This window comes from Phragmites australis, chromosome 22 (assembly GCF_958298935.1).
Source record: "Phragmites australis chromosome 22, lpPhrAust1.1, whole genome shotgun sequence".
NCBI classification, from domain to species: Eukaryota; Viridiplantae; Streptophyta; class Magnoliopsida; order Poales; family Poaceae; genus Phragmites; species Phragmites australis.
The window spans coordinates 3,560,089-3,586,506 of NC_084942.1; the positions used below are offsets into that span (position 1 = coordinate 3,560,089).

A 26,418-nucleotide genomic window follows, 5' to 3' on the forward strand; every position below is an offset into this window, starting at 1 on the left:
TAAGCTGCCAAGCTGAGACATAGCTTCTTCATGACCCAGGCAGAAGATGAAATAGATAAGCCTTTGACGCGGCACTGATCTGGATTCCGGTGTGCCATTCACGACTGCTCTCACACAAGATAACGACAATGACAGTGACTTGTTTTCTATGATAATAGGTTAGTAGCAGCATGAGAACGTAAAACAAAGTGCTTAGATGTCGATCAGGGAAAGAAAGTACTAGTCAACCAGATGCTTGATGGGACAAGCAAGAAGAGACTGGGCTAATGGAGTTGCTTCTAATGTGAAGCTGCAGGGTAGCAGACTAATCATGTATTAAGATCACGTCACACACCTCTAACAAAAATAAAGAGATCACGATACACATGCATCAGAAGAGAATGAGAGATTGCCCAGTGATGGCGAGAGCTAGTCTGCCAAGACACTCTAAGGTTGACAGGTCACTTGCAGGGCATGGCTAGTTCATAGCAACCGTCCATCTCGGGATGGCGCCGGTGAGCACCAACGTATGTCACACGAATAATTAATAACTGCTGTTATCCACTAAAGAGATAAACGAATAACGTCTAGTTTACAACTAATCTCAGCGGGCATCATCAGCGAATTCCTAGTCGTACAACTCTCATGTTGCGAGATACAACATTGCTTCAACTTGTCAAGTCCGGCAAAGGGCCACCGGGCCAGGGCCATCTCTTCAGGTTACGATCAGCATGCTTCGGATGCCGGCTTGGTCCAGGAAAGTTACTAACATGGTACTGAATTTCCATCTGTACATCACAGCCATCCCCTGCACCCAATTGATCGGCCATTCATAGCCCACGCCAAGAACCAGTCCTGCCATGATTCAGCAGTTCAGCTTATACAGGAGGGACCATCCACGATGTCGGATGGTTTGTCCTGGTGTTGAGGAGTACTAATTTCCAGGAAATCCTCCGCGTTGAATTTTTCGATCCCGTCCCACTCCACCTCTGCTGTTTTCTCGAGTTAAGGGTTTAGTTGTTTCACATTAAAATGAGGCATGTTATACTACATAAATATCTGTGTGTACATGAAAGATAAGGGTGACAGAGACTGGTAGAAGGATACGTGCTGTCTTCCACATGTCGGTAATGCTAACTCCTGTGTCCGATAAGAGCCAGTAGTCTGCATCAGTCTGCCAAAAAAAGGGGGGTTAATGCCATATAAAGTGCTTGTGCTACATAAACTTAACTACACAAAATGCTATTGAATTCAGATATGCTATAGAGGATATTTCAAAAAGACTTTGCGTAGAGTGTTTTCCAATATTAGGAAAACGGGTTTGTGATCCATCAGTTAGATGATCGACCAATAACCAACTCAAATAGTAAGTCTTTACAGGTCAATCTTAGAATCATCAAAAGAATAGGATTAGGAGAAAATGATAAGGAGCACAGCAAGAAGATCAAATGGCATTAGTACATCACAAGAGTGATATAGTGCAGTTGATATTCCCTAAAAAAGGATATAGTGAAGTTGAAGCAAAGTGGTTTCTATTTGCCTAGTTAGATGAAGCATAGACCAACTACAGTTGAAGTAGAAAGTGAAGTTGAGCATAGGTGCGGAAAGACATACTATAAAACAGTAAGAACAGGACCCTAGACAAATTGATTTCATTTCGCACATCTCGTTGAATAATTATGCATGGAAATGAACTTACATCAAGCTCCGAAGGGACAATCTTCATCATCCCTCCAATGTCTTGCGAACTACTAGGAGCATCAGGAGGCATTGTGAACCCTTCTTGAATATTTGGTTCCATCCCTGCAGCTTTGTTGGATTCTGCAGCCAACGGTGACCTAGGATTCTCTAGAGAATCCGTGTGTATTGTCTGTGCGGGCCTTGGAGGAGTCTCCATGCCACTCATCTCCTCAAATTGACTAAGATCGATCAATACAACAATGTTAGGCTTCATATTAAGTTGGAGATGAACATTCTGAAGTTATGATTTTTAGTATCATGGCAGACATGTAGAAATAATGAGCTTATACCTAACAAGGTACACGTCTATGGGACCCATAGTACTTCTTAGGACAATCCTATATCTCCTTTGAGGATAATCATTAACCTGCATAAAGACGGAAGCTGCCTTCATTAACGAAATGTAACATCCCTCCAAGATCCTGAGTGTGACAAACAAGCATGCTTTTACTACCAACCTCATCAGGATCTGGGACTTCCAAAGTTGTACCATGTGGCGCTTTTATAGCAATTAGTGTTTGATTCTGCAAAATGTAGCGTATTGATAGTTACTTGATTCATATAGATAGTATCGATCATTTAACAATTACTAGAGTTCAAAACGAAAAAGACCTGAAAGCAGGGCAAAGATTTGATGTCATCTTCTGTAACATAAAGCCACCTGCAAGTAGAGAGATTCATTAATCAGATCTGAAACTTGCACTCCAATACTCTTTCAACTCTTGATGAAAAGGAGATATTTACTTTTGGTTATTTTCATCTTCAGTGAGCTCCCTTAACCTGTCTCGCATTTCACTGCAACAAACATTGGATGAGTATGCTTAGTGAAAGAATAACAATAAGGTGACTTAGCTTTAAATAACTGGTGACTAACCTTATTCGTTCATCCAAACTGTGTTCTTGCAGTGTGAGAGCTTCAATATCTGCCTGTGGATGACATATATAAAGAACAATTACTTTCTAGAGATAAAAAAACAATATTAAGAATCTACATTCCCAGTCCCACAACTTATGAGAATAACTATTTTATTCACAATTAGAGAGAAATGAAGCATAACACCTGTAAAATGGACATATCATCGCTAACTTCTCCTGGTCGAGAGTCATCAATTCCTCTGGAAAAGGCCATATGAAGTAAGTAATGCCCATAAAGCACCAAACACAAATATGGATAGAGAGGATAGTTACTTCCAACGGATATTGTTCTTAAGCTTCTTTTCTATCAGCCCTATCCCTTCGAGAACATTAGTAATGTCATATATACGCCTTTTCTGTACCTGCATAACAAGTTCCACATGCATATGTTTAATAAAAGAAAGCTGGGCTTGGAACAATATACCAAAAAGGAAGTACCAACCTCTAGTGTTTCTGCAGCATTATTCAAATCAACTATGCCACCAGGTGCTCCTTTTAGCAAGTTCAGGAACTTCTTTGTCAAGAGCCCTAAAATAATAATACCAGGAAAAAGAAAAAAATCAGTTCAAACTATCATGGAAATGTTGATGGAACGTCAACCTGTTTAACAACATTTTTCTAAAAAAAACTTGCTGAATTATAAGATCCAAAACAGGAAAATCAATGACTGAGTCTTCTCACCTAGGGAGCTATCATAGCGGCAGCCACCAACAGGAGTAGCTGGATTGCCTGGAGAACCTGGCAAAGTGTATGCAGTTAAATTGAATAACTTGGTCCAAGATAAGCATAATTATGGCAGATTTGATGTGCATTACTCACCAAAACACAATGGGGTCTGAGGGCAAGATTTCTGGCCCTTGGTAGCCTTAGACTTGGCAGAAGTTTTTAAACCTTTTCCTGAAGGCGGTGTAGGAACTGGACTGCCAGCTGCATTAGCATATCCAGGGCTCATCATCCAGTCATTTGATTCAGCAGCTTCATTTTCTTCCCTGTTATGTTTCCGTTTTAACTACAAACAGAACATTCTTGTTAGAATTAGTACTAGATAAGGAATTGCATGCATATATACCGTTATACCTTCAAAAGGCCTAATATTCGTGGGCAAAAGTTGCACAAACGTGTTATACCACTACAACGAAAATGCAATGTCTTCCTAATAGTCTCCATAGGCAGACAAGTGTAAGATCTCCTGGGAACATTGTTAGGATGTACAGACTCTCAATTAGACAATAGTGTTGTACAGACAATTAGACATAGGTTTCTAATCTTTATAGCTTTTTCAGTGAATTCAAATCCCGTGCCTTTTTTCACAATGCAATGCATGAGGTAGTCAGCTTATGATTGATGTTCATAACATAGTTCTCACTCAATTTTCAGAGTTGTGTAGCATGAATTAGGGTTCAAGTTGTCGCAAACATCTTACTATTTTTTAAAGAACCGCAAACATCTTACTAGCACCTAGCACATTTAAAACACTGCATCTTACAAGATTCACTATTTCAAAGTATGTGTCAAATTTAGGTAACAGTTGGCTATGCCAGCAACCAGTCACACACACACACAAAAAAAGACAAGGCGAGACAAATCAGCACACACTACATAAATTCATCATCACAAGAACCACCAAACTCCTCCATCATTAACTATATCCCACGCTACCAAGTGCATATCGATTAGTATGAGCAAACAAAGGAATGTCTTTTGTAGCAATTAAAGCACCTCATCAGCTGGTTGCTCCCCTGATCTACTCAGTGTATACGAGTACACACCAAGCACAATCATTTCCCTCAAGTCAAAATTAGCAATTTTCACCGAATTAGTACATTATCCTACTCCATCCTAGCAACATTCGCCTAAACAACAGCAAATTATCCATCTGGTCACCGCTTCCAGGAATGTCAGAGTGCAGTAATGCAAAATATCTGCAGAATTTGCAGCACAATCCACCACAGATAGCAAAATTCAGTTCATCTCCGCAAAATCAAAACCCACCCGTCCCCATCGACCCTAGCTTGCTCGTTACCAAATCCAAAGGCGTCACGCTTCGTCATTGCCGGAATCGATTAAGTCCGCCGGTGCACAGGAACTCCCCCCCAGCTCCACTCGCCGCGAGCGGGAGGCACCAAAAACCGCCGCGCTCTAACGTCACCAACCCAACGACCGCGACAACCGGCAGAACAACTCCAGTTACTCCACCCGCCCCGGAACTCACTGGCGTCCTGAAGACGACCGCCTCCACCATATCCTCGCCGCCGGATCCGGTCGCGCCGAAGTGGTGGTACTCGCCCGGGGGCGGCCCGAACGGCTGGTGCCGCTGCAGCAGCGCGCGCGCCCCGGCCTCGCCGGCCCCGCCGCCGGCCGCCATGGGGATCAGGGGGCGCGGGGAGGCGTCGATCGCAAGGCCGGCGAGCGGGCTGGCGGGTCTGGAAGCTCGGATCTGAGGTGGGGGGCGGCGGGGGCGGCGAGGGTTTGCGCGGCGGAGGGAAGGAAAACGAGGGAAAAAGAGGGGGTGGGAGAAAGGAGGGAAATTGGAGTTTTTAGCGGGGGTTGCAAGTTTGTGGAGGGAAATGTGGGGCCCAACAGGGATAAAAAAATGTAAAATTTCCATTTCAGATTTAAAATTTAAATTTCCATACCGGGTCTTCTTCTTTTCTTGCCATTGAAGATTTAAAATTTAGATTATCTCGAAAGGGTTGAATACTATCCTATAGTTGCGTATAAACACTCGCAAAATTTGCTACACATTAGGACTCATGTTTTTTTCTGACATATGTAATTGGACTCTATGCTACGCCCCATCTTGCAAATTTTGCCATTTTATGACTTTACGTAGTAAAGAAACAACGGTTAATTTTGTGTTTTGATTATGGCTTTTGTAGTGTGTGGACTAAATACTCTAGCTTGTTTAGTATGTTGTTATTTAAAATTTGGCAATATTCAATTAGTTGACAATAGTAAATATGCGCTATAGAGCATTGCATATATTATGTACTGGTAATTTGTATGGCGTATTATGGTGACCTGATAATTCTGCAAATACTTAGATCTTATTTGTTTTATTTTGATTATAGATTCTATCTATAAAAATAAAAGCAGAAATAAACTGTAGCAATCTAAAAACTAATTTTTATAATCTATGTCACATTGTATTACGAAATTACACACCTATAATTTGACGGGAAGAATTTTCTCCACGGAATCTAGATTGCGTGTAAAAACATATCCTTAGTCACTTGAGATTCCGCAGATAGTACCAGTACTTGTTGATTATGATGTGATGTGTTTATCATTTCAATCACAGAAACCCACGGGCGCGAGAAACCGTCCAGCTGTCTGTGGGGTCCCAAGCCCCTGGTGAAGTGCGCGCGCTTTTATTTTCCCGCCTCCCTCTCGTCACGCTGACAGGTGGACCACGCGCTAGTCCCGCGCGCGTTGGGTTTTGGCGGGGAGCCTCCTGATTGGCTCACGCGCAGCGCACGGCGGCGATAGCTGCGTTCGATGTTCACGGAAAGCTACACTGGATGGGAAGTTCTAGAATGACATGTGGGCCCCATGCGTCTCTGGCCCGCCTGTCGGTGGATCGAAGAGGAGGTGGGTGGCACGTGGTTGCGTGTATGTTAAAGTGGTTTGAACCATTCCTATAAAATATCACGGCGAATTCCTTCTCAGAATTGAACGTGGTGGCGCGCAGCACCGCGAGAATGGGGCTCACAAAATCCGAAAATTGTAAATATATTTGTTCCCTTTTGAAATTTTATAACTCTATACTCCAGAGTTATCATTTTTTCCAACTGGAGACAAGGATCGGAAAATAAAAACATAGAGTTTTAATACTCTCAAAATTCAAAATACTATTGATTTTAGGAAAGTTTATTTTTTTCAAAAAAAATCATAGTTATTTCGAAAGCATTTTGAATTTTGAGAGCATTAAAATATAATATTTTATTTTTAAAATTTGTCACCACTAGGATTGGCGGCAGGCTATAGGAGTATATTATTGCAAAATTTCAAAATAGATAGATATATATATATATATATATATATATATATATATATATATATATATACACACAATTTTTATTTAAAAAATAAAAAATAAAAAAATCTAGGCTCTGAGCAGGCGGGAAATAGGCCCGTGGAGGCCCATCTACGCGTTCGAGTGGCCCACTTCAGAAGCACCATAGGCCCAAAACTTTATGGGCCCGAAACTTGGACCTTAGATACATCGTCACATAAGGAACTTGCAGCCCATGTACTTGAACTCCACATAAATGCACTGCTGCAAGAAATGTAGTGCATTTGATATTGGAATGAAATGCTAAATTTTCAGATTCTTCTTCTTTGCGAGTGTCAGTTCTTTTTCCAAACACCTTATGGAGAATATTAACTTTTGTTATCACAAAAGTGTATATTACATGAAAGGAAGTGATCATGGTTTCACAAAAAAAAAGAGAGAACAAAACAAAAAGCAATTATGCTGGCTAGAGAAGGAAAGAGTGGGCGTCCTTTTTCCCCCAAAGAAGACGTAGTTAAATGATATTGTGCTGCATGCCTCCTAGAAAGGTTGTGCCTGAAACAAGCAAAAGAGATTCCTAGTGTAATCAGCTTTCGGTCAGAAAATGCCATACATGAGCTTTTGATGGCCAGTCTTTCTTTACTTTTCGAAAAGCTCGGTACCATTTCAAAGTCACTAAAGCCTAATCCACCGTGAAGTAGAAAAGAATTAAAAGAGAATATTTCCCTCCTATTTGTTTAATTTTATGGGAGATTACACAATTTGCTACTATCATCGTTGTGCGGATGATATATGGATACAGATCTCATATGTTATCCTTACAGTGGATATCATATTAGGATTTAGACCGTTATCTGGTAGAATATTGTGAATCTATTCTTTTTATTGCTTGAGCTTGAGCTTGAAGACGCGATGTTTGGTCAAGCAATGTACTCATGTGAACCAGACCGGAGGAGTAAATGTGGCAAACGGGAAGAAGAGGATCGGATGTGGTGGCACAGGGCAAGACAGGAGGTGTCTGTCGGGCACTAGCGTAGAGATGTAGGCGTGAGGCGGTGCTAATCCGCGCACGCGTGCTACTTTCCAACACGTGGGCAATTTTGGATAGCTAAATGGCAGCGCTCCGCCGGCTTGCTCTTCTGCCTCCGCCTTTGTCTCCCCCGACTGTGCCCCTCCGCCACCTCCCCTGCCTTCGCCTCCCACCACCTGCGATCGGTGACGCCCCGCCCTCCGCTAACCCTGCCGGTCCTCGCCCCCACCACCGACGTTGCCCACTGGCGGTCCTCCACCGCCCGGATGGTGGCGCCCTCACCGCCCGGCCTCACCCCCCCCCCCCCCCCGCCACCCTCACCTCGCGAGCTGCAACCCCCACCTCCCTTTAGGCCTACCGGGCAATGGAGCCCAACCCAACCTTGCTGGCTTGCTCTTCTGTCTGCCTTCGTCTCCCCTGACGACGCCCCTTCGCCACCTCCCCTACCTTCGCCTCCCACCACCTGCGGCTAGCGGCACCCCCGTCCTCCCACCGCCACCACGCCGCCCCACCTTCCGCTAACCCGGCCTGATCCTCACCCACACCACCAACACCACCAACACCGCCCATCGACGATCCTCCACGGCCCACCCCCCACTAGCCACCTCCGCCTCGCCAGTCGCAACCCCCTGCCCCCTCGGACCTCCCTCTACACCCTTCGGATAATAGATCCCAACCTAATTCTGAACCCTAAGCCAACCGCTAAACAACAGGTCCGGATCAAGCCGTGACTTATCAAGTCGTGCACACGTATAACAGGATTTTCGTTAGGCGTGCTGCCTAGTGCCCACGTCTGGACCTACCCCTGCAGATTTTCACTTGGCTCATCAGGAGCCGGGGCTAAAGATGGTCAATTGGGCCGGGTCTAACGGGCCAGCCCGCGGCACGGGAAAAATGACCCGGCCCAGGTACGGCACGGCACGGTTAGGCGGGTCGTGCCTGGGCCAGAGCCACGGCACGCCGGGCCGGTACGGCACGACCCATTTAAGTTTTTCTATTTTTCTAAGGCTTTATATAATTTGTTTATCCCTAACACATAAAGAGATGCTTAACAGGGTGGTAGAGTCATTGCTTCTCATGTATGAGATCTTGAGTTCGATCCCTACATTCGGCAGTTTTTTGATGTTTTTTCGGATTTTCACGTGTTAACAGGTCGTTAGGCCAGAAAAATATTAATGGGCCTAATCTTAAACGGATCGTGCCTGAACTGCAACCACGGCACGTGAGCTGGCACGGCACGACCCATTTAACTAACAGACTGTAACGGGTTGTGCCGTGTCTGACCAGGCCGCCCAATTGAACATCTTTAGCCGGGGCAATGCGCACCACCGACGACGTAACATGTTTACCTGTCCCGAGTCCTGACTCCTGACATGATCCATCGCAGATTTTCACCGTACGCATTCGCACCACCAGCAAGCTGTCTTAAGAGGGGAGGCCGGCACGTGCATGCAGCCTCACACCACGCCTCGCATCCACCGGCTGGCCAACCCAACTATTAGATCCATTACTGACTAATTATTATGTAATCAAAGGAGTGAATGATTATGGGAGTTAAATTTAAATTTTAATTAAGCTTAATAAAACATCAATTTAATCTGATGCTTAGTTCTAAACTATTATGCTACTAAAAATAATATAAAAAGATATGTATGTCCAATTGTTTTTAAATTTTTACATTAGAAACTAACTCAACCGGAATTGAGTCAATCGAATCTTTATCAAAAGTTGACCTTTAAAAACAGACCGTAACAAATAGTGACAAAAATATATTAAACTATAATTTCACAATTATACAAGAATTACGAAAAATTAACTAACTAAAACTTTCAGAATCTTACCTAGATGCTTCGTTGCTAGGTGATCGAAAATTAATTCGTTACCTAACCAAAATTAGTTCGTTGCTATGTTCAGGCCACCGTGCTCCACATAGCGCACACCACAGTGATCCACATTGCTTACATCTACATTATAGCATGTACATTACATCTAGTGACGTGGTCCTCCCTATCACAACGTAAATAGTACATCTTCCACATATATCTTATAATTTAATCTATCTTCACATGTGTTGTTCCTAGTTCGAACGTCTCATATGATCTCGTAATCGTCTTAACCATAAATCTCGCTGAACCTACTCTCGGTCACCGTCACCGAACCATTTGTTCTCAAAACACAACTACACATAAACAAAAATAACAACCAATTCTAAATATAAATTCTTCAAATTAATTACGTCCATCCGCATATTATCATAACAAACGTCAATATGCTCACCTTGCTTTTGTCAATGTCACAATAGACCTAGTTTTTCAGCATTGATGAAATCACACTGACTGGACCAGACGGGCCATCTACCAGCTGGCTGCAGGATTCGATCGCGCGTCAGAAGGCTCAGCGCTTCAACAGCAAGCTCACGGTGCGCGCGCGATGCTGTCAGCCCTCTGCCCTTCTGCCTCGCGGCTGCGGCGAGAACGGAGGAGCACCAGGCGCGTACCTGTGCCCGCTGCTCATCGATGACTGCACGCCGTGCCGATGGACTCGCAACTCTTGGATTCGTATCCCTGGCCCTGCCCTCCGTCCACAAAAATATCGTGGGGTGCAGGACAGGATCCAGCGCGCCAGCAGTGTATACGTTACGTGTAGATGGTGTGTACATACAGGAGCTGCAGGTTGCTGATCGATCGAACGTACACATCCCATCGTAACAGATACCGCGTGGTGCTGTAGCAGATCCAGACGCGGATACCCAAAAAAATCACAGGAAACAATTCGACTTACACAAAAACAAGAAGAAGAAAAATCAGCTAATAGAGGCACCCCAAACTTTGTAAAACAAGGTTGAGATTGCAATTTCGACTAAACTGATTTTTTTGGAAAGGCGGTATCAGTGATGTCGATATTATTATAAAAGAAGATAATATGTTTTGTTTATGAGAAAAATTGGATAAAAAATCTTAATAACTAGTTGGTTGATTCGAGACCAACCGAAAAAAAAGACTACAGGAGCATCCCGATAAACAAAAAGTAAATAGCGCAACACTTAAAAATAACACACGCGAAGTCCGTCAATGAGTCTACGATAAAGCAACTCCGACTACCTGAAACAGACTCAACCTCAATCTTGAAGTCCTCGCGTTTCCGTCCACAGCCACCATGCGTCATCGTCAACTAACCGGCTCATTTGCCTCTCCCAATGGGTCCACCAAGGCAACCAAAAGATAGCTGTAAAAAACACGAACCACCTTTTGGTGGGCAGTGGAGGTGTAAGGGGTAAGATTTCATTCACCAAAGTTTAAATTTTGGTATCCACGATTTACACATATTAATATATACTAGTGTTTTCATTGGTTTTATTTTTAGGTGTGTGATAGGAGGGTAAACTCACGGATATGTGAGTGTTTGGTGTGTGCTTGTGCTGTGCGTGTGAACGTAATCCTTGTGGTAGAAAAGAAAGTGTTGTCAAAATCACAAGCTCAAAGCGATGTTGTATCAATCCAATTCTCCAACCAGCGTCACAAACAGAAGATCTATAAGAGCATAAAGGCCAAACATGGAATCAATCCAACACAATTGAAAACAGTATACCTAAAGAACACAATGACCCAGTAGATTTTACAACACGATAATAGACACAACTTTATTTTCAACCGTGTCGGCACAAGAGCACAATCGTAGTTTCAGATACAGCCACTTAGGGATTATTTGGTTATCTGGTCGAGCGCTGGCATGGAGCGTTTGGTTGCCCGTGTGTGCTGGACAGGCCTGGTCTCGTGTGTGCAAAATCGGCGAGCGAGCTTGACTCGACGGAAACGGATTTTAAATCTGTTTTTATCGGGCCATGCCGGTAGAGGTTAGTTAATGACATAATTAGTATATAAGTAATGAATATTAACTTATATTAGTATATTTTCAATTAGACTAAGGTTTAATATAATAAATTAAATATTATGTAGTGTATTTATACAAAATAAATATCATATTAATAATTGCTATTTTATTTCAATCTCACATAACATATATTCATACCAACAACCAAACACGACATCTTCTCAACTAAACTAAATACATACAACCAAATAAATAAACAGACTATATACACTTATATGTCTAAAATAAACCTAGGAGCGTCTAGATGATACTAGTAACCAAACAGGTTCTTAATTGCACGGTCTATAAAGACAAAAAAGATGTTAAATTTGTGTGACAGTACAACACTGAACAGTAGAAAATATATAGCTCAAACTATAATAAAACCTTCAGTTAGCTAGAGATGCCTTAATGTCCAGATGCACTGTGTTTTGCAATAGGAAGGAGTAAGCAGATCGGCAGCAATCAAATCACAAAGTTCGATAGGTCGTAATAAGTAGCCATGGACCACTATCGATCGGGAGTCAACTGTCCTGCAGCTTCTCTGCACCGGACAGACGCAGACGTATGCATGGCGGATCCACCGATTGGGCAGGAATTCAGATCCTCTTACTATTTCCATTTATTTTTACTTATCATCATGTTTTATTGTAGTAAATTTAAGTATCTATTTTTTACAAAGATTATAGATATTTAAAACTTTTATATTATTAAATTTATTATGAAACAACAATTAAATTTGCTATATTAAAAAATGATGACGAGTAAAAGTAAACGTAAGTAGTACTCGAAGAGGAGTAGCATGAGGGAAAAAAGAGAGCTCTTACTTCTTGATGACCCTAAAATTGCCACTGTGCATATGTATTGCATATATGAATTAGTTTCAGCTGCTTAAGTCGGTGCAGTGACTTAAAACCCGTACTCAACGGGATTGTCTTAATAAGTTGCACATAATCTTGATGGCTTGCTTGGTGAATATCTTACTAGAAGAGATATATATATATATATATATATATATATATATATATATATATATATATATATATATAAACTAGTTTGTACTCTCGAAGTACATACTCTTTATTATAATATACCACACAAATAAATTGTATATACTATTTTATCACTATGAGTATGTTTATATAATTATTCTAAGATACTCTAATATGAATTACATGAAAAAATTGAAAAAAAGTCTATCAATTTTAATAGATTTTGATAATACCTTCATATTTGTACATAAAATATAATATACTCAAAAAAAATATGTACAAACCACTAAAAAAGTATACATACCACTTGTATAATCTTATATATTCACATGCTCCATATACATATTATTTATCACATGAGATACTCTCTATGTTATAAAATACGTATGTAAGAGTACATACTCCCGGAAGTAACAAATATGTTTCATATATATATATATATATAATGTGTTTGCGTCTTAAATAACACTCTACGCGTTGACGTCTGAACCAATCCAACTCCGCGGGTGAGAAAAAAAAAAGGAAAACACATTATACAACATGAAAACTTGTGTTCTAATGACCGAAAGATATATATTTACGTGATTGGAAAAATATATGTTATCTTAACTGGAAAATATATGCTGTATATTTGGAAAAATGGCTTGGTGTGACTGGAAATTAACTTTTCAATGACTGGAAAACAACAATCCTAAAATCAAAAATTATATTGATTTATTTGATAGCAACACCATATATAGAGTACAGAGGAATAACAATGCACCATATATGGAGTACGGAGGAATAATAACTTGGGAGATTTCATTCCTAAACAAATAAACAAATCAGTAATAAGGAAACAACCTTCAACTGATCAAGGAAAGGGATAAAAACCTACGAGATTTCCTCTCTAGAGAAATTTAATCACATAATTAGAGAAACAACATATGTGTGATGCTTTCCTTATGATGTTTTTCATTTTATTGTTATGATCATATATGTGACACGTGAAATCACTTGTTTTATTATTTTAATCTTGTGAAATCACTTGTTTTATTTCTATTTACATTTTTCAATTTTGGTTACATCTTAGATTATTTTCTTGACAACTATTTCATCATTTTCTTGATACTTTTTTGATTCTAACAATTATTGTTTCTAGTTAAGTAAAGAATAAGAAGATAAAAAATACAGGAGAACTTGAACTCAATGATTTGTGTACCCCAAATGAACCAAACAAATATGAGACAATTGTCACATTATACGATTCAACAGATCTCTTTCTGCACTAGAAAAGATTTCAAAAAAAATATCCTTAACACGTCACATTAACTCAAAATCAAAATTGTAAACAAAAGAAACACAATGTTTGGAGTGATACCCACACCGCCACCGTCGAATACGTCGATTGGGTCGACGGTGGAGACTGGAGAGGTGTGAGCAATGGAAGAAGGTATTGATGGAGATTCCGTGTGTACAACCGTGCTTGCACGGATGGACAACGTCTTGGCTCATCGGTGAATGTTGGGGAGTGAGTGTAGCGAGATAGAAAGATTCACGACTATCTCAAATTGCCCCCATCGGCACTGGCTACAAATATAGATTTAGAGATCTTTGGCGGTTTATGAGGGATTAGAGGGAAGAGAAGGAAATAACAACTATTTAAAGGCTTGTATGGCTTTTTCTAGTTGCGGAAGTAAAATTATTGCTTTTTCCTGTTCTGGGATGGCTTTTTTGGTTATGGGAGTAAATTTACTGGTTTTTTTTTTGCAAGAATGGATAGGGCATTTGTCGGTGAATCAGGAACCAGGGGTCCCCAAATCCCGAGGCCAGGTCAGCAATCCGCCACGTGGTGCCATCCCGCGGAGTCTCCTCCGCAAGGTAAAAAGGCTAAGTACCGGGAGAGGATGCTCGTGGCCACAGTCAGTGGTCCCCGAGTACCCAGGTTCCTCGATGATCTGTGAAGACCAAGTACCGGGAGGGGTGTGCCTGGGGCTGCGAGCAGTAGCCTCCTGGGCACCCGAGTAACCCGAGGGCCCACTGAAGGAAGTTCCGGGAGAGAGTGCTCGGGGCTGCGTGCAGCGGCCCCCGAGCACTCGGTCCCCCAAGGATCCGTACAAGCATGCCCGGGAGAGAGTGCTCAGAGAGGTGAACAGTAGCCCCTGAGCACTCGGTTCCCTGAGGACCGAGGAAGGGCATTCTTGGGAGAGAGTGCTCGGGGAAGTGAACAGTGACCCCCGAGCACTCGGTTCTCCGACGACCCAGGAAGCCCCCTGACAGTGGCCCCCACAGGGGTCCAGCGATGAGGTGTCAGCCAGTCAAAGACCCGAGGCCGCATTTAAAGAGCGCGCGTGACCTGTCACCTCCAACTGCTCCTGCCACGCTCGGTGTCAGTTGCTGCCACATTCTGGCAGAAGGGCGTGGAGACATTAAATGCACGGGTCCCATCCCGTGCCATTCGGCACGTCTCGGGATAACGTCGCAAGGGCTGAGGCGTTCCGTCTGCCGCGCTGCTGTGGCAGGAGAACAAGACAGGGCGGGCACGCCGGGCCACTCTGTGGCTGTCCGATGGGCCCGCTCCACGGCGCTCGTTGCCAGTGCCATTATGGTGACTGATGACCGGGCGCGGGGCGCATTTTCAACCCCCGGTCACTTCGCACAGAGGCTATGATGACGCCCTTTCCATTTATGATGTCTTGGAACTCGTGCCCTCCCCTTCGGGGCACGCTACTACCGGCGGGTATTTAAAGCAGCCGGCAGCACGGACAAAGACAGGCGCTAGACAATCTCTCGGCAAGCTCTGAACGGTTGAAGCAGTTAAGGAAGTAGAGAAGATCGAGAAGTCCAAGGGGCACCCAAAAGCCAACAGATACACACAGACCGAAGAATAAGGAGCCCCAGGCTCTAGGATAGACAAACATTCTTGTAACCAGCAACATCCTTGAGGGACATTCTCAGGGCATTTATAGTATCCATACAGGAGTAGGGTGTTACGCCTCCGTGCGGCTCGAACCTGTCTAAACCCCAGTGCATTTACTTCATCCCGCACTAGATCATTCCACCCCGCCAGCCATCGCATTCATATCCATTTATTTCTCTGGCAAACATATTCAGAATCATCCCCCCGGCTGAATCTCTAAAAGGGGTCCCTCAGGATCCCTGCGACAGGAGTTAACCCTCCGACAGCATTGAATATGTATTTAGCACGTTAGGAGTTGAAATAGGAGTTATTTATATATTTTTTCTTGAATTGAGTTTTTCACAAGAATTTCACAGGAAACCATTCAACTCAGAAGATAAAAAGAAAAACAAGGTCTATTGTAAGTGTGAAATCACCTTGCATCCGAATCCGCTCATCAGCTTATAGATCCCCGCACGAGAGAACATGGGGCAATTGAAAAGCACCAGTCCCCTCTCATTAAGTCGTCTATTATCTTAATATTTCAAGGAAAAATGAGCATCATATTCACATTCAAAGCCACAAAATTATCATGTTAATCGGAAATAATAAAAGAGTATACATCACTCATTGTTATGAATATCTAACGATCTAGAATAAATCAAAGAGTCCATACCAAATATGATTAATAATATTTAATTTTAAATTAAAATTTATGGAAAATTACCGGTTTGATTCCATACGGTATGGAAAGCAACATATCTAAATAAAGATTTCAAATAAAATAAAATAAATAATAATTGAAATTGGGGTTAGGATAGAAAAAAGAAGGATCCATATCTGTCGGAGGATGAACTCCTCAAGCGGGGATCCTGAGGGACCCCCTTTGAGATTCGCCCGGGGAATGATTTTGAATCTATCTTGTACGTGAATTTAATGCGAGTATATGAGATGTAGGCGGGACGGATGATCGGATGCTGGTGGGAGTAAATGCTCAAGGGATTTTAGACAGATTCAGGTCGCACGGAGTGTAATACCCTACTCCTGTGTATATGCTATTAATGCTCTGGAAATGCCTTTCTCTGGATCTCTTGTGTTACACGGTTTCTTGTCTAAGTCTATAACTTCTTCTTCTTCGGTCTATCAAAGCTTGTCTTCAGCTTGTTCGAACTTGTTCAGGCCTCTCCAACCTCTAATCCTTGTCTTCTCTCCGAGGTGCACCCCCCTTTTATCTTGTCGGGGAATGCTTGGCATGCCTAGGAAGAAGTGCACGAGTTCCTAGGAGCCATAAATGGAAAGCAACAATCATGGGGTTGCAGTTTGATGTTACAGGAGGTTGAAAATGCGCCATTGGTCAGTCCTATCGCCTATTACGCCGCCTTTTAGCGGGTGCAGCAGGGGGGCCCACCGGGCAGCCGCCGAGCAACCCCGCGTGTCCGCCCGGTCAGAGCAGGTCTGACACAGCAGGGCGGCAGGCGATATGTCTCGAGCCCAGCGACGATATCTCCAAGCAGCGCAGGGTGACGTGCGATGGGACCCGTCACATTAAATGTCCCTACGCCTTCCTGCTAGGCGGTGGCAGGAACTGACGTACTCAGTACGACAGGCGTGGGGGGAGTGGTTGAAAGTGACAGGCCATGCTCCCTCTCAAATGCAGCATCGGGCCTCTCACCAATTGACACCTCACCGTTGAGCCCTTGTGGGACCCACCGGTAAGGGGCTTCTCAGGTCCTCGGGGAACTCTGGGTGCTCGGGGACTACTGTTCATAGCCCCAAGCGTCCTCTCCTAGATATGTCTCTTCTCGATCCTTGGGGAACTCCGGGTACTCGGGGTCACTGTTTATGCCCCCGAGCACACCTTCCGGAACTGTGCCTCCTCGGATCCTCGGGGAACTAGGGGTACTCGGGGACCACTGTTCATGGCCCCGAGCACCCTCTCCCGGAACTGTGTCTTCTCGGGTCCTCGGGGAACTACGAGTGCTCGGGGACCACTGTTCATGGCCCCGAGCGCCCTCTCCCGGAACTGTGTCTTCTCGGGCCTCGGGGAGATAGTCCCCGAGGGATGGCGCCACGTAGCATTCTGCTGTCATGGTCTCGGGACTCAAGGACCCCTGGTTCCCATGTCACCGACAATATCAAATATAGTCTTAGAAAAAACAAATTATTATAAAATCTATTATCTTAGTATTGAGGGGGAAAATGAGCTCTCGTTTGCTCTCAAGACCACAAATTACCATGTTGATCGAAAAAAGAAAAAAGATCTAGATCATTCATTATTATAAACATATAACGGTCTAGAATAAACCAAAGAGTATATATCAAATACGATTAATAAATAGCTAAATTTAGAATTAAAATTTATAGAAAATTACTAGTTGGATTTTCATACGGGTTGGAAAGCAAAAATATCAAAATAAAGAGTCCAAATAAAATAAAATAAATAATAATTGAAATTGAGGTTAGAATAAATAAAGAAGTATTCATATCAAATATAGTCTTAGACAAAATAAATTATTATAAAAATTAAATACCTAAATAAAGAGTCCATGTAAAATACAAGTAATCAATAGCTAAATTCATAATGAAAACTAAAAAATAATTTTTTTTACTAAAAATAGATTAAGAATTATCGTGTGGCTCAAGATCACCGTATCAAGTAGCTAGCAGGTAAGATAAATATATTCTGATATATTATGACAATAAACATAATGTCATGTTAGTTGTATGATGACGCAACATACATCCCGACAGCCACAAGAAACACAATCTCATGTCAGTTGTGGTACATAGTGTGAGTCATGCAAGACGACACATTCATAGCAGCTTCATCACTGCTCCAGCCAGTCCTCCTCCGATCCTTGCTGCGTTTCCTGGCGGCATATAGCTGCACCTCGATGCATGCGTCCATCTGCACGTACCGCACCAGCAGTAGGCGCGCAGTAGCTGCTGCAACTAGGATTCGGCCGGCGTGCGTCGTACGTTCGAGGAGGCAGGGAGATGCGGAGCGGCGGCTGCGCGGTGCAACAGGCGCTGGCGGGGGAAGCGGCGGCCGTGATGAGGCAGGCGGTGAGCCTGGCGCAGCGCCGGGGACACGCGCAGGTGACCCCGCTGCACGTCGCCAGCGCCATGGTCGCGGACGCCGGGGGCCTATTCCGCTTGGCCTGCCTCCGGACGCGGTCGAGCTCCTACCCGCTCCAGTGCAAGGCGCTCGAGCTCTGCTTTAACGTCGCACTCAATCGCCTCGCGACGGCCGGGGCACCGGCCATGTTCCACCACGCGGGACAACGCGCGCCGGCGCTGTCCAACGCGCTCGCAGCCGCGTTCAAGCGCGCGCAGGCGAACCAGCGCCGGGGCTGCTCTGCCTCCGTGGGGGGCCAGCGTCCGCCGGGGCTCGCCGCCAAGGTTGAGCTCGAGCAGCTCGTCATTTCCATCCTCGACGACCCGAGCGTCAACCGCGTCATGCGCGAGGCCGGGTTCTCGAGCGCCGAGGTCAAGGCCAACGTTGAGAAGGCCGTTTCGTCGGAGCAGTCCTCATATACGGCAAGCAGAAGCACGGCCTCCCCAAATCCTAACCCCAAAGAGTCCAAAACCAAGATCGACGTCGTCGGCGACGCCATGCGCGTGATGGATTGCATGGCGAGCGGGAGGAAGAGGTGCATGGTGGTCGTCGGCGAAAGCGCGGCCGCCGCGGAAGGAGTGGTGAAGGAGGTGATGGACAAGGTGAGCAAGGGCGAGCTGCGGCGCCAGCAGGAGTGCCTCAAGAACGTCCAGTTCGTGCCCTTCTCGGCCGCGTCCTTCCAGCGCATGCTGAGGGAGGAGGTGGAGGCCAGGGCCGGCGACCTGCGCGCGCTCGTGCGCGAGGGCTGCGCAGCCGGGAAAGGATTGGTGCTCGTGCTCGAGGACCTCGGCTACACCGCTGAGGCCTGGACCGCCGCTTCGGTGAAGAGAAGTGGCCGCCTTGAGCACGGCAACTACTACTGCCCCGTCGAGCACGCCGTCATGGAGCTGAGCAGCTTGGTGCGTGGCGACGGCAGAGGTCACGACTGCGACAGGTTCTGGCTGCTAGCGTTCGGAGCCTACCCGTCCTACAAGAACTGCAGGGCTGGGCAGCCTTCCCTGGAGGCCGTTTTGGAGCTGCACCCCGTCGTCGTGCCTGACGGCGGCCTCGCGTTGAGCCTCGGCGGCGACAGGTGCGTGACTGGCTAGATTTGTTAGACTGACCAATGCATGTATCACTTTGATTACTAGTTAATTTTCGATCGGTTAGTCAACATGTGGTGCACGATTTTACATGATCCATTCTCGATTTATTCTTTCCAGTGAGCTCACATACTGCGGCACCGACATGGTCACGGCGACGGCAGCGAGCGTCCCCTCGTGGCTTCGCCGCTGCCAAGGTCCAGACCTCACCGGATCCGAGCTCGCACTGAGCTTCTCGTCACCGGTCGCTTCTCGTCACCGGTCCAGACCTCACCAGAACCCTAATCCAGTCTCCTCTAACTCGGTGTCCTACTCATCGGGCGGCGCCACGGAGCCTGCAGCTCGCCGTCGGCCATGTTTCACGGAGCTGACCGCGGAGAACCTCAAGATCCTGTGCAGCGCACTCGAAACGCGCGTTCCACGGTACAGGGACATCGCTCAGGGCATCGCCAGCGCCGTGCTCCAGCGCCGCTCGGGCGTGACGAGGACGACGCGGCCGAGCTCGGCAACGTGGCTGCTCTTCCAAGGAAGGGACAGCAACGGCAAGACGTCGATGTCTCGGGAGCTCGCCAGGCTTGTCTTCGGTTCCTACGCCGAGTTCACAACCATCGCACCAACCGATTTCGCCCTGGCTCTCTCCGGTTCCAGCTCCGGAGACGAACTCAGCCTCAAGAGGCAGAGATCGGCGGAGAACGAGCACGGCTACGTGGAGAGGCTGTACAAGGCGATCCGCGAGAACCCTCACCGTGTCGTGCTGATCAACGGCGTCGGCCGATCAGACAACGACTCGGAAGCCGGCGTCAAGAATGCGATCACAACTGGAACAGTGAGGGGTTGCAATGGCGATGTGGTCAGCTTGGAGGACGCCATTGTAGTGCTGAGCTATGAAGTGCTCGAGTCGAGATCTACGGCTTCCTCCCCTCCGCGGGTGAAGCAACGGGTCATGTGCGACGTCGCCGGCAAGGAGGAAGATGATGGTGCAGAGAAAGGAGTTGTGCCACGTTTTAGCTTGGATTTGAATGCATGCGCCATTGACGGTGAAGGGGAGGGAGAGAGTTCACTTGATGTTGTGGAGATCCTTAATGCTGTGGATGGTGTTTTCTTCTTCCAATATTAACGGAGGAATAATTAGATTGGTTTTACTTCATTTGATGACATTTTTACCTGCTGCTGTTGCTCTATTGTTTCTGCTTTTGCCATAATTTTTTTACATAAACTTTTTTCAATAACACTTAGGAGAACTACGTATTTTCTACTATATTAGCAACGAGAAAGAGATACATTGCTTAGCTTTAACACAATCTAGAGGCCGTGGTAAGTCGAGTTCATGAACATTATGACTAGATGACAATATGACATCCTCCAACGTTACAGCTACAGGAAACTACGCTGTTGCCGGCAACGTACTCAATTTTTCAGCCAGAACTAATTTTCACATTCGTTCTTTTAGGAAAAATCTTCACATAAATTTGGATAATATCGATTCTCTTACGAATAGCCATACATATATACGGTTTGTGGAGGTCACGTACAAAAACCATGTGTGTACTGGTACTTAAGTGGACTCAGTATTACTATCGAAGTAGATAACGGTTACAATAGTTCATTATTAATTTCAAGGTTCATTCCCAGTTTATTTGGTTGGCTTCCCTCTTTTTGTCTGAAAAAATCAATCTTGAAATGAAGCTAACATTTTTCTTTTGGCATGTTCCACTATCCCACTGCTAGTTCTACCACTTTGAGGTTTTTGTTGAACCTTTGTTTAGGCTGTGTTTGGATGCCTGCCCCCCATCCTTTACGAGCCGGTCTCGAATCGGTCCGCATACCAGTGTTTGGTTGTTTAAATTGAATGAACTTGTCTAGAACCAGGTTGTACAGATTGCAAGCATATTCCCCTAGATCCTGAACGACCTGTTACGCCAAAATCGGTCGCATCACGCGCCGTTAGGACTGAGTCATCCCACTACGAACAGTATTTGAAAATCGGTCTTCTGTTGCTTCAAAAATTCTAAAACTTTTTTATATGTTCTGTAATTCATATGAAATCTATTTTAATTGGATTCACTAAAAAGCCTATGTAGAATTTAAACTAAAATTCTTAAAAAAAACTACTTTTATAACTTCTAACAATTGTTAGTGACTCAAATAAATTCTCAAAAAATTCATTAATATTCTCATTATGTGATGGACTAATTTCTAAAATTATTTTTAGCCCTATTTTATATAGTGAAGAAGTAAGTTACCGTGTAATACTCTATTTATATGCATTTTTATCATCCTATACAGCACATCCAGAATCAATCTATTCAGGCAGCCAAACAAAATCTTATACCAAGCCGTCCCATTTCATACAACCAACCAAATAGAAACATGTATCGTCCTATACAGCTAACCAAACATAAGACATGTATCAATCCATCTAGAATCAACCCATCTGGCTAAACCATCACTTACAAGATCATCTCACATACGAACAACCAAACACTACCGTAGTTGAGGTGGTAGGTTATATATGATTTCACTCTAGTATGAATCTCAAAGTTGTTTCAATGATGATGATAGTATAGACAGTCGATTGTGCATGCATTTTCACATTTCTCGACTCGATCACGTATTATACAAAACAACACATCACTACCGGCTCCAAACCCCCCTTCACTGCCAGTTTTGGAGCCGAAACCCCCTTCACTGTCAGTTTTGGAGCCGAAACCCCCTTCACTGTCAGTTTTGGAGCCGAAACCCCCTTCACTGTCAGTTTTGGAGCCGACAGTGGGTAAGGGGTAGTGATGGTTGGGGACTATCACTGTTGGCTTGGGAAATCGGTAGTGAAGAAGTTGTCACTACCGGCTGAAACCACTAGCCGCCAGTGATGATGGAGGAATCACTGTCGACTGAAGGCTTCACCGGCATCACTATGCTCTCTCTCTGTGATTCCCAAGGCATCAGTGCCGGCTGAAGCATTCAGCTGGTAGTGTTTTGCCTCTCCTCTCTCCCTATGCTCTCTCTATATCCTCTCTCTATCTTCTCGATCTCTCTGCCTCTCTGCCTCTCAATACATACATACAATGAGATATATATTTAATGTAAATCAATAATAAAGGTATTTTCATTAATACATAGTAATTCATGTTATATTCGAGTGAACACATATTACAAGTCATAGGCATCAACAAATATACATAATAGTTATCACAGGTCACCCTTGAAAAGTCAGTCGAGTTGAGCTAGTCCAGTATCCCTCTATCTCTCCTGCGATGAGGACCGTGTCTCTGCACGGACAACTGATGGCATGTGTACGTCTGGGAACGTCAGGGAACCGATGGTGGTGGAGTGAAGGACCTGGCCACACCTGATCGATCGCATCATTGCCTAAGCTCCAGGCTCATTGGCGTGTCAAAGATATCGAAGTCTGACGCCTGAACGCCACTATGGATTGAGCCTTCGACCTCCTCCGCAGCGCACTAACGGGCCACCCACTCATTCTCATCCACAGCGCACTGACGGGTCACCCTCTCGTTCTCCTCCTCCTAGGAACGCTTACGGGACGCTGCTTCTTGCTAATCCGCAGTGCACAACTGACGGGCTAGCCTCTCATCCTCCTCCTCCTGGGCACGCTTACGGGCTGTTGCTTTTGTACTAAGTGCACTAACATGCATACATTGAGACACATATTTAATGTAAATCAATAATAAATACACCTTCATTAATATATATTAATTCATGTTTTTATTAATACATAGTAATTAATTTCTTTTATTAATAGTGTCATTTGGTGATATATAAGTCATCTAACCCCTTGACAGCCTTCATCCTTGTTGCATACTCTCTACTAGAAGGCACAGAACTATTTGAAGACTTCTCATGCATCGATGGCATGATCGGTTCATGAAACTTGCCAGCTGGATTGATAACATGTTACATGAAGAATCCGACGACCTGTTCTTGAATGACATGTATTTCTGCAGGTTGTAAAGCACATGTGCGTTGTTTGGAGCGTTGCGTTTGAAGAATTGAAAGAATTAGTTCTTAAACACCTATAGAAATTGAAAGAAGACATCGATATGTAATTTCATACCTCAAGATCATTGAACGTGAAAGCTTCTCCATCAGGGCTGAATCTATGAATAAAAGTAAGGACATAGAACCTGCAGTGATTGTTGCTGGGAGGTTGCCTCATACACTTCAAGAGGAAATGTTTCATCAGTGGAATGAATTAAATCTTTTTATTCAGTAGGAAATGCAAGTCATGAATATTTCCTGTGTACTGGAAAGTTGGTTTTTTACATCATACTGCTTCTTGTATGGACGGTACATAACACTCTTTTTGCAATATCTTTTGTACGCTATGTACGTGAATATGAATACCAATTAAACTTAGATGCAATCGATATGAAAATAAATGATCGAGTTTACCTATTTAGCATGTCGATGAGGTCTTGGTAAGTCTTCTTATCTCTCTTTTGTGAGTACAAAACAATGATCTTGCTCAAGCTTAGGTGGATGATAAGGAGGATCCAATGAAAACTACAGGAACATATCACCATAGTAAATTAGTACTAGAATCAAGTTGCCCATAAAATGAGATTATGAGAACACCCTGGCACACAACACGCATACTCAAAGCTATAGGGTAAGAGTACGGAGGTCTTGTGGATGTGGTGAAGCAGACACTTCAATAAGTAGTCCTCGGTGAAATCTGGATTCGATCATATAATTTTCTGGTTGACAAGCCCATGATCGATGAATCCTACTTTATTATTTAATTCTTTTCTGCACACTTGAATCTCCATTCTACGAAAGAGAGAAGTTAGCCATGCGATTTCAATGTACATGATCATATAACGTGAATTATATGCAAAAGTCACTTACAGAGTCCACGCTCTGATTATGGCCATGTCGAGGGCATCTTCCTTGTACATTTCATACAAGCACTTGAACTTCACCCAGAAGTAGTCATCCCCGTTGAGAAAATATTCATCTCTGTACCTTACGGGGAACGCTTGTATACCTTACTTGGGCTGCTCCAAGTACCAATGATGTGATCAACACATTTGAGTTGTAAGTTTTCTTTCTATATCTGGTTTGACCAAAGGTTTTCCCAACTCAAATGGTCATATAGCATCTGACTTTGATATATCCGCTCATACAGTAAGTCGTGCTAGTTCTACTGCTGTTAATCTAGAATAAGCTAGGAAGTCCCCAATGCTTGGAGCATCCAGAATGATTGGACCTAATTTTCTCTTGGCATGCTTCTTATTGATACGTTCATAGTCACTCGTTGGCTTACTTGAAGCCACCCACATCTGTTTAGCTTTGTCTATATTCATGAAAAATTTAATGGTATCTTCAGGCACAACATGCTTCGGTGGAGGTGGTGGAGGATGGAAATGAGTCGTGATACTAGCGTCCACAAATTTTTTTGTTTTCTTCAGCAATGAGTGAATAGTCATCCTTGGGTTCTGCCACCTTAGATGGCACCGACTTCTTAGATAATGTCGTCAGCTTATATGTTGCGGAACCTGATTGTGTTTTCTGAGCTGATGGCTAGCTTCTTGATGCTGCTGGCTTCTTGCGCGGTGGATTTCTTTGAGGTGATGGCTGAGGAGGTGGACTTCTTCTAGGAGATGGCTAACGAGAGGGAGATCTACGATGGTGGCTCGGGGTGTCATGGAGAGTATAGGTTCCCTGGTGGAAACACTATGTATGCCTTCTCCCATATGATGAATGTGTGCTCGTTCTCTACTATAGTGTTCATCCCCTCCTGTAACAGCCCAAATTCTTAAAACTAAGAAAACTAAAAACTTTTTCAAAGAAGATAAAAGAGTTTTGCAAAACTAAATAAAAATCCTAAGTGTGTATGTGTGCTTTATACATGTACACATATATGTGAGTATGTGTGCTATATGTATAAATGCATAAATACCTTGAGGGCTATTTTCTTATAAAAGAATATTTATGGATATATATAAATATATATGTGTGTGTGTGTGTGTGTGTGTGTGTGTGTGTATGTATGTTTTGATTGCTAGATTGACTATTTAAGTGAGCCAATATAAAGTATACCGAGAAGGGTATATGCTGTACAAGTATATGTACATATGTATACCAGTATGTGTGTGAGGGAATAGAAATAGAAATAAATGGAAAAGCCTTTTTGAGTTATTGGACCGAAGCCCACTTCTCTTCTCCTCTTCCTCTCTCTGTTCCAGCCCGATTCAGTCTAGCCCAGCTCAACCACCCTGCCCACCCCGTAACCCCCTACCTCCAGCTCCCTCTCCCTCCCGCTCTCTCTCACACCACCGTGTTGAGCCAACGCAGGAGAGCGAGCCTACCATGGGCCAAGGAGCAATTCCGATGCACGTTCGATGGAGGAGGCCATCTAGAAGCTCGGTAGCTACGTAGAAGTAAGGATCCCAAATGAGTACGCCTTATCTCTACACGGATTGGAGTCTGAGATGTTGCTGCCGCCATTCAAATCGAAGTTGAGTCGCCTACAAACTCAATCTCTTCTGGGTATAAATAGCACCCTAGACCCCTCCCCTAGAGCACCCCAAATCAAGTCATTGGTTTAGAGCCGAGAGTTGCTGAGAGAAGCTTGTTCGCCGCCACATCGATGAGGAGAGCTGCCACTGTCAATCTCGATCACCGAAGCTCAATCGCCACCGTTGAAGAGTTCTCTAGCATCGCAAGAGAGCAAGGAAGTTTCCCAAGGTAATCCCGACCATCGTTCATCATCAGAGCACTGCCTACGACGCTGATCGAGGAAGTTTGCCGACATGCGTCGTCGCCGACCGGGCTA

At 44.2% G+C, this 26,418-nt stretch overlaps 2 protein-coding genes across 3 annotated transcripts; one reads left to right on the forward strand and one right to left on the reverse strand.

Moving 5' to 3' along the window:
• Positions 1-272: 272 nt before the first annotated feature.
• Positions 273-5,144, reverse strand: LOC133905308 (transcription factor E2FA-like). 2 transcript variants are annotated; one of them, XM_062347066.1, is made up of 14 exons: positions 4,847-5,144; positions 3,454-3,643; positions 3,316-3,372; positions 3,077-3,162; positions 2,908-2,996; positions 2,780-2,834; positions 2,594-2,646; positions 2,464-2,514; positions 2,332-2,380; positions 2,178-2,243; positions 2,010-2,086; positions 1,679-1,898; positions 1,087-1,153; positions 273-968 (listed from the first exon to the last, which is right to left on the reverse strand). In XM_062347066.1, the coding sequence occupies exons 1-14, from the start codon at positions 4,997-4,999 to the stop codon at positions 853-855; spliced, it is 1,329 nt and encodes a 442-aa protein (XP_062203050.1). In that variant the 5' UTR covers positions 5,000-5,144; the 3' UTR covers positions 273-852. The 2 variants fall into 2 exon arrangements, with proteins under 2 accessions (XP_062203050.1, XP_062203051.1); XM_062347067.1 differs by lacking the exon at positions 4,847-5,144 and adding an exon at positions 4,627-4,830 and having other exon boundaries at positions 273-971.
• Positions 5,145-18,226: 13,082 nt separating this feature from the next.
• On the forward strand, positions 18,227-20,736 carry LOC133905403 (protein SMAX1-LIKE 3-like). The gene is made up of 2 exons (XM_062347164.1): positions 18,227-19,609; positions 19,740-20,736. Exons 1-2 carry the CDS (start codon positions 18,417-18,419, stop codon positions 20,734-20,736), a joined length of 2,190 nt encoding a protein of 729 aa, XP_062203148.1. The 5' UTR covers positions 18,227-18,416.
• Positions 20,737-26,418: the final 5,682 nt, after the last annotated feature.

Bases quoted from the DNA above. Each gene is read 5' to 3' on its own strand.
- LOC133905403 (XM_062347164.1), top strand. From the start codon at position 18,417: ATGCGGAGCGGCGGCTGCGCGGTGCAACAGGCGCTGGCGGGGGAAGCG. The intron at 19,610-19,739 runs GTGCGTGACTGG...TATTCTTTCCAG, and splicing joins TTGAGCCTCGGCGGCGACAG to TGAGCTCACATACTGCGGCA.
- LOC133905308 (XM_062347066.1), bottom strand. From the start codon at position 4,999: ATGGCGGCCGGCGGCGGGGCCGGCGAGGCCGGGGCGCGCGCGCTGCTG. The intron at 2,647-2,779 runs GTGTTATGCTTC...TGTCATCCACAG, and splicing joins ATGATATGTCCATTTTACAG to GCAGATATTGAAGCTCTCAC. The intron at 1,899-2,009 runs GTATAAGCTCAT...GATCGATCTTAG, and splicing joins ATAGACGTGTACCTTGTTAG to TCAATTTGAGGAGATGAGTG.